Here is a 7,586-nt window from a genome sequence, read left to right as displayed (position 1 = left end):
ACCTTGGAATTCCCGGTAACCCTAAGCTATGTGGGCCACCATAATCTTCTCATATGAGAACAAGCCATAAAATAAAATATATATATATATATATATATATATATATATATATATATATATATATATATATATATATATATATATTTTCTTTTTTTTAAAAACGGCAGATACAAAGCTCAGGCAGTCCCCACTGCAGGAGACGGTGGAGATTAAACACCCATCATTGAAACTTACTGGGACCGCAGAAGTCTTAGATAAGGCTGATATTTGTGTTTTCTGTTCACTCCGGTGGAATACTTTATGAATGAGTTAGATGGAATATAAACATCACAATAGGCCTCAAAAAGATTTCGATGGTGGGTGTTTCCAAGCCACTGTTTTGTGTGGTGTGGTCCACTTGAGTTTTATATCTACCTTGTATTTCGGCTGATACCAGTCTGTCCTAGATTAAGAGTCATTATTTCCGTGGTTGTGTTTGGCTCGGAAATATATTTGAAATTTTGCTTTACTAGAACTTTCAAAAATCTCTAAACAGTACTCATGCATACATGCAAGTGCTCTCTGAGAGCCCTAATCACAATATAAATTCTAAAATCACAAATTAATTTTCTGCGCTCCTAAAATGATTTTATTTATTTATTTATAAACAAGCCTTCGTAGTTGCCAATCAAAAATGAGTTTATCTAATTTTAATTAATAGTAATTATGTATTAAAGAATTTTGTGACAGCCAAACGGTGCAATAGTTTTACATAGAAGGGATAAGAAAAAAGCAGTTTGGTTTCTACTATGTGAAAAGGAGCTTTCCCTTGTCTTTTACAAAATGTCAAAAAGGAAGATAAGAAGAAAAAGTAAGTTGGTTTTCTCTTGAGAAGGAAAACTATTTGGAGTAATCATAAGGGTTTTTTCTTTTTTAAGTGGTTGTGTGAAACTAAGGTACTCTTAACTCTTCTAATGGCATGCCTGACTTGCTCGAGTTAACTCAACTTGAACAGATTTCAAAGGGAATTTAGAAAAACTTGACTCAGAAGGATTTCTTTGATAAGATATGTAAGAAAAATAAAATCAACGTGACAAAGTATAATTGAAATGAAACTCGATGATAGATAAATAAATAAATAAAAATTCAATGATACTCAAGTAGTCTTAGAGACTCCATATTTATGAATTTTTAAGTATAATACTGAATTATTATAGATAACTTTTCCAGTTTGGGACCTAATTCATAGATATTCAAGGTGGAAATAAGATCTTCAAAACAAATAATCTCAATAATCTAATGAATAAATGTATACACGTGTCATTGTCGATATAAGTCTAAAGGAGAGGACAAAGTCTAAAAACATGTGGGGCGGTGTTGGTTGTTCAAATCCATTGAGATGGGCCCATCATAGATGAACCAATTTAAAAAATTCTCTTCATTGGGTCAACTCTAACTTTATTGCTGTCATGTAAATATATGGCTAAGAAGAAATGCACCGACAGTCCACATTCATTCGAGAAAAGACATAAGATTTGATGGTCAATATCTTCCAATTTAGGAGGTTTTTTTTTTTTTTTAAAAATTTATTTTTTAATGGTTCATACATGATGGAGACATCAAATCAATGGCTTAGATAAATATACTTACAGATTAGGTACCAAATAGGAAAATTCTCTATTCCTAACGAATTAAAAACTGAAACTTTTTAAAGATAAAATAATATTGAAAGACGGGGGGAGAAAAACTCAGAAGTGAGTCATCTAAGTAGGAAAATTCTCTATTCCTAACGAATTAAAAACTGGAACTTTTTAAAGATAAAATAATATTGAAAGACAAGGGGAGAAAAACTCAGAAGTGAGTCATCTAAGTTACCAGGCTCCAAGCTTTTTAATTGGAACAAGTTACATTAAGTAAGTTCGTTGGACACTGATGGGATGTGGGGCCATTAGATGAATGGCTTCGGTCCAAGGAAAAACTATGGTCCACCAAGAAGGAAGATGCTTTAAGAAAACACTTGAAAATGAGAAATTTCCCTACAATAAAGAGGCACTTTTAGAATGTTTTATACATGCTTTAGGCCTAAGCTCACACATGGTTGCAATAAAGCTCATGTACATGCCACACGTGTCAACATGGTATATATGAGCGAGATCCAATCCATCCATTATGTTGGTTTGACCTTCTACATGTTTTCCAAAAATAAATCAGGTCTGCTCAGCATGTGGGCCCCAATATTAGAAACAGGTGTATTGATTCTCGAGCTAGGGCATCAATACGGTGGCTCCCTCATGATGGATGTATTGGACCTCAGATCTGTGGTGCCATGCTGGCACATTTGTGGTATGCATACGAGCGCTGTTGTACACACGTGTGCACATAGCAAGCTCTAAGCTTATTCTTACTCAAATGCAATAACATGTGTATTTGGAGATTTTTACAGAAAGTGTTTCGAAGATTTCTGATTTTTATAAAACAAGCCTGGAATTTTCTGAAGCGTTAAAACAATCATTTGCAGAAGGTGAAATGACCAAAATACCATTTTTTGGCAAAAGTGACAGCTAATCATTGAGGAACCATTGTAGTGTGTCTATGATATCCAACCCGTCCAACAGGTGGGCCCCACCTTGATGATTAGATGGCCCAAAAATGAGGTTGGACCCACCGTACCGAACAATTGACACCACCCAAATCATCCAAATTCATATGAAGCCCATATTTTAATTGGATTGACCTCATTTTTTCGGATCATATGATCATTACAGTGGATTGCATCTCTTGAATAGGTTGGATGTCATCATATACACATCAAGCGAAACAATTTGAAAGGGTATTTCGGTCATTTCACCTTTTAAAAAATAGAAACTTTCATACTCAGGCAGAGTATGATGGATGATACACAGGCACTTTGAAATTGCATATGTAGTATACAAGAAATTTAAATTACACTTTCCATATTATGGGCCTCAGGTTATATGTATCATGGACCAAAATTAAAATCATTCGATTATTTAAATATCCAGATGGTGGACAATTATTGGACGGTAAAAATAAAATATATCCAATGATCCTGTTTCAAGGAAGGATTGTCCATGAACGAGAGGTTAGGATTGTTTAACCAGTCTGATTTTCGGACTGTGACTTAGCAACAGTGGTTCCAGAGTTTAATCTATTTAATTTAAGTTAATATATGCGTACCATACAATTTCTAAGTGGCTGTGTATCAAGCGTCATAGGCTATGAGAGTATCAAATAACCGTAAAGAATTTGTAGGCCTTGGCTGCTGGCCCTCTAACGGTGGTTGAACTCCCGAGCCCTGGCAATCATGGTCAGGTCTATCATACACCCACAGATCATGGAAAATACAACACAAGACACCTGCATGCAATGTAAGAGGATGGTCCAGATCAACACATGTGGGACGTGTAGACCATGGATAATGAACGTGGACCGTTGATGTATTCCTTTCCTTGACCTTCCATTCGGCGAGACACAACTTAAAATAGGTTAGGACTTTCATGTCAAGGTCAATTTTGAGGATTGGCCCATCAACCATGGGGCCTAATAGATCAATGATTTGGACCACTGATCAACGGCCCCACCCTTACAAACTGGAAAGACGTGTATATTTGGATTGGCCACTGTCCAAAATTGAAGCCTGACATGATTCAATGGTGTGGATCATGCTTTTGGAGTGATGATTGGACTGCAGCTCATCAATAGTAGTGCCTAGAAGATTGACGGTACTGATCATCCGATGATCGCCACATGTGTGCCCCATTGGGCGACTTACGCATGCTGGTATAAGTAACTAAAGAAGCATAAAGAAAGAAAACGTGAAATACATTGGACGAGATCTAAACCATTCGTTTGATGGGTAAAGTAGTGGATGGATGATGGTCCAAAAATCAACTTGTTGAAGAGAAAGAAAAGTGCTAGCAATGGTTCACATTCATTGAGAGGAGGTCCATCTTTTTATATGGTCAGAGTAGTCGAGTCAAAGCTATTATTTAATATTTGCTACTCAAGGGTAGAGCTGTCATCATAGATGGTCTAGATCTTCTTAAACGTGTGCCATGTGTATGTACATGATCCGCAGGCAATCTCCAGCCGAGGAATTGTACAGAACCGTTTAGTGATCCTAACCGTTCATTATATCCCACGTATAATTGATCCATGAACCCAAAATCTCCCATTTACAACAATTCTAAACCGTTGGATCCGCGGCCAACAGAGAAACTGTTGCAAGAAAATACAACAACGGTTTCCATTTTTTTAATAAAAGGTCAGATATTCTACAGAAAAGGTGTTGGAATCTTGGGGAGTTTTGGCGTATTACTCATCCACGGTAAGACCCATCATATCAACGTTTTTGATCATTGAATAATGGGCCCCAGTTGTACAAACTGAAAACCCTAGCGTACGATACAACCTCTCGGCCCAGCACTGTAGCAAATATACCTCTCTCTATATATATATTACGTCATATTTGGATATTTTGAAAAGGAGCTCATCATCTCCAGGCGTCTGCATGCTAACTTACCATACAGCACCACCTAAAATGCTGAAGTATGACATCTGTATTAATCTGAGCCGGGAAAAAGGTAGACCCCACCATCAATATCACTTACTAAAATATTAAGTTATCCACTAATTATGTGGGACCCATCTGCACCTTGAGTCAGACAGTCGGTCTTCCATGGATTTTCATAGTGTGGTTAGATCAGTCTGTAGACTGGCCTGATTTTTGGGCCAGATGATTTATATGGTGGGCCCTCTGTTTACAAAGCTTAGATGTCGTAAAACATGATAAGTTAGAAGAATATTGTCAGCTGTAGTAGATCAGCATATATATATATATATATATATCAAGATGCTAACTGCATCTTAATCAGCCCTGTAGTATTCTCCTCTCTCTTTGACACCATCAAATAACAAAGGCCGCGTTTGGATGCACAAACACAAGGCAATTGAATCATGAACACCCAGTTTAATAAAGTCCAATGACTTAAAAATAACGTATTAACACTTCCAACTTGAAACTAACGTAATTACAAAGGCCAACCTGTGAAATCACAGTTTAGATATTTCCATTTTACCAAAAATGATTGCAATTCAAATGGATATTGCATCCAAACGCACCCCAACTCATTTCTATTTCTTTGGTGAATATCTCAAAAGAGTCCATCCACCAAAACATCTTACACATTATTTTTTAAATCAAAACCAAGATCATATCTTACCAATTTCTTAAGTATTAGATACTATTGTTATGGTAGAAACTAAAACAACAACAACAACAACAACAACAACAAAAAAACAAAAATACATTTCATAGCAAGAGAGAACATAAGAATTTAATGGAGTTTAAATTCATCAATGGACCATTAAACTTCATCATCCTTACCTTTCATTCATCCATAGAACATTCTAGAAGTCAAGTCATCCTCACCGTCGACGATCTCTGGCGCAAAACTACCATACCATGCTAGCAAGCATACATGCATTTCACATGTATAACAAAGGAGTGCAACAACCTAAACAACCCATCAAACATGAGAAAATACTCCACACATCCAAAGCTCTAAAGGGTGCAAATCAAGAGTACCCAAGTCGAAGTTCCAAATCCAAATCATCGATCTTTGGGTCCCTACACAAACCAATCTCCAAATCCAATCTAACAACCTCTCTTTTCTCCAACACACTATCTCCATCCTTCCCATCAAACAAGTCTCTCACCACCTCCTTCGTCTTCGTCGGGCCTACCACAGGCACTTTGGCTGCCATTTCTGATATCTTGGCGTCGCTAGAAGAAGAAGTGGATGGTGATGATGATGAAAAGCCAACAAGAGAAGAAGAAGAAGAAACCAAGGTGGGGAATGCATAAGTGATTGGAGTAGGCCTAGTAGATGATGAAGAATTAGGGTTAGGGTTGTTTGGGGTGTTGGGGTTAGGGTTAGGGTTAGGGTTAGAGGTTTGGGCAACCCTAGGGGGTGATTGTCTCAACCTAGCTCTATCTCTTCTATGGACATTCATGTGGCCCCCAAGAGCTTGAGCTGACCTAAACTCTCTCTTGCAAAAGGTACATGTATAGGACCTTGGGGGCCATGAGAAGCCACCAAGGTATCTGTGGTTGTAGTCCCATGGATCTTTGAACTTGGGTTCTGCAGGGTTTCTACCAAAACCATCTTTCATATTCATGCCATCTCTCTCCATGGATTGGAGATGGGTCCTTTTGCTTCAATCCATCCCAACAAGATATATAATATAAAAAAGAAAAAAGAAAACTATTTAAATAAACAATGAACAAAAAATAAAAAATTCAAACAGTAGAAAACACACCACATTGTCTCTTGGCGTAGGGGATTGTGTGTGTTTACCACCATTTTCAAAATGGTTGTGATTTATCCACCGTATATGCAACACATGTACGGCGATTCGATGGTCTGTATCATCAGCCCCACGGTGCATAGTGTCTATCTGGAAAATCATATTGGTGGGACGATCTTAACCACCTGATTTGGACGGTCGAATTCAACTATTGACAATTTTATTTTCAGCCGTCCGTTCCATGCCCACCCATCAGGTGCTTAGGACCTTTCATTGAATCTAATCGACAAGCTACTCTCCGTCCATAACAGGTCCAGTGATTCACACGGCCCGGATTGATAAACATATTTGCTGAGGGTAGGGTAAGTGTAGGGTGGCAAATGGGCCCGATCCATAAGGGATGTACGGCTGATCCGGACCCGATTATAGGTCAGATGATCAATAACTCTCCACCCGACTAACCCTAGTTGCCGATCCTGGCCGGATCATGATTCGACTTCCCTGGACCTGCATATGCTCTGACGGGCCTGGAAGGGCCCGTTAGCCACTCTAGGAAGTGACGTCACCACGTTCTGTGGGCCCCACCATGATGAAAGTGCTGTATCCACACCGTTCATCCATTTGGAGAGATCATTTTTGGGCATTATGGAAAGAATGAGCCAGATGCAAAGGTCAAGTGGACCCATCATAGAAATAAGTGGTGATTGAACGCCTACCATTAAAAATTTCTTTGGGCCACATAAGTTTTCTATCAAGCTTATATTCGTGTTTTACCTTATTCCATGTCTATGTTAACTTATAAACAAGTTGGATCTCAAATAAACATCATGGTGAGCCCTATGAAGGTTTCAACGGTGGGTGTCATTGTCCCACAACTGTTTTCCGTGGTGGGTCTACTTGAACTTTGGATCCGGCTAATTCTCTAAACCATGCCCTAAAATCATCTCTCTAAATGGATGGATGGTTCGGATACAACACATACATCACGGTGGGGCCCAAAAAATGTGGTGACGTCACTTCAATAGCCAGTCTCGCTGCTGTCGGGTTCAGTACCTAATCCGCGTCCGCTGAGAATCACCACCATTTAATAAAAAACAAAAGGGCGGTGAAGGCAAAGAGAATACGGTTGTCAATGTGGTAAAAGTAAAAAAGAGAACTGATTACGTACAAGCAATGGTACCACAAGTTGTGATACTGTACCATCTCTTCCTCAAACGTGCCGGTATTATGGAAAATCAGTACCATGAAAATAGTAGACCCCATCATGAAAAGTATCT

General features: G+C 38.4%; 1 protein-coding gene across 1 annotated transcript; it reads right to left on the bottom strand.

The window, feature by feature from the left end:
- Window positions 1–5,312: 5,312 nt before the first annotated feature.
- LOC131231298 (transcriptional regulator SUPERMAN-like) lies at window positions 5,313–6,525 on the bottom strand. The gene has a single exon (XM_058227443.1). The coding sequence runs from the start codon at window positions 6,193–6,195 to the stop codon at window positions 5,578–5,580; it is 618 nt and encodes a 205-aa protein (XP_058083426.1). The 5' UTR covers window positions 6,196–6,525; the 3' UTR covers window positions 5,313–5,577.
- Between the last annotated feature and the right edge of the window lie 1,061 nt (window positions 6,526–7,586).

Source organism: Magnolia sinica, chromosome 17 (assembly GCF_029962835.1).
Source record: "Magnolia sinica isolate HGM2019 chromosome 17, MsV1, whole genome shotgun sequence".
Taxonomy (NCBI): Eukaryota; Viridiplantae; Streptophyta; class Magnoliopsida; order Magnoliales; family Magnoliaceae; genus Magnolia; species Magnolia sinica.
This window is presented reverse-complemented; position numbering and strand designations above follow the sequence as displayed.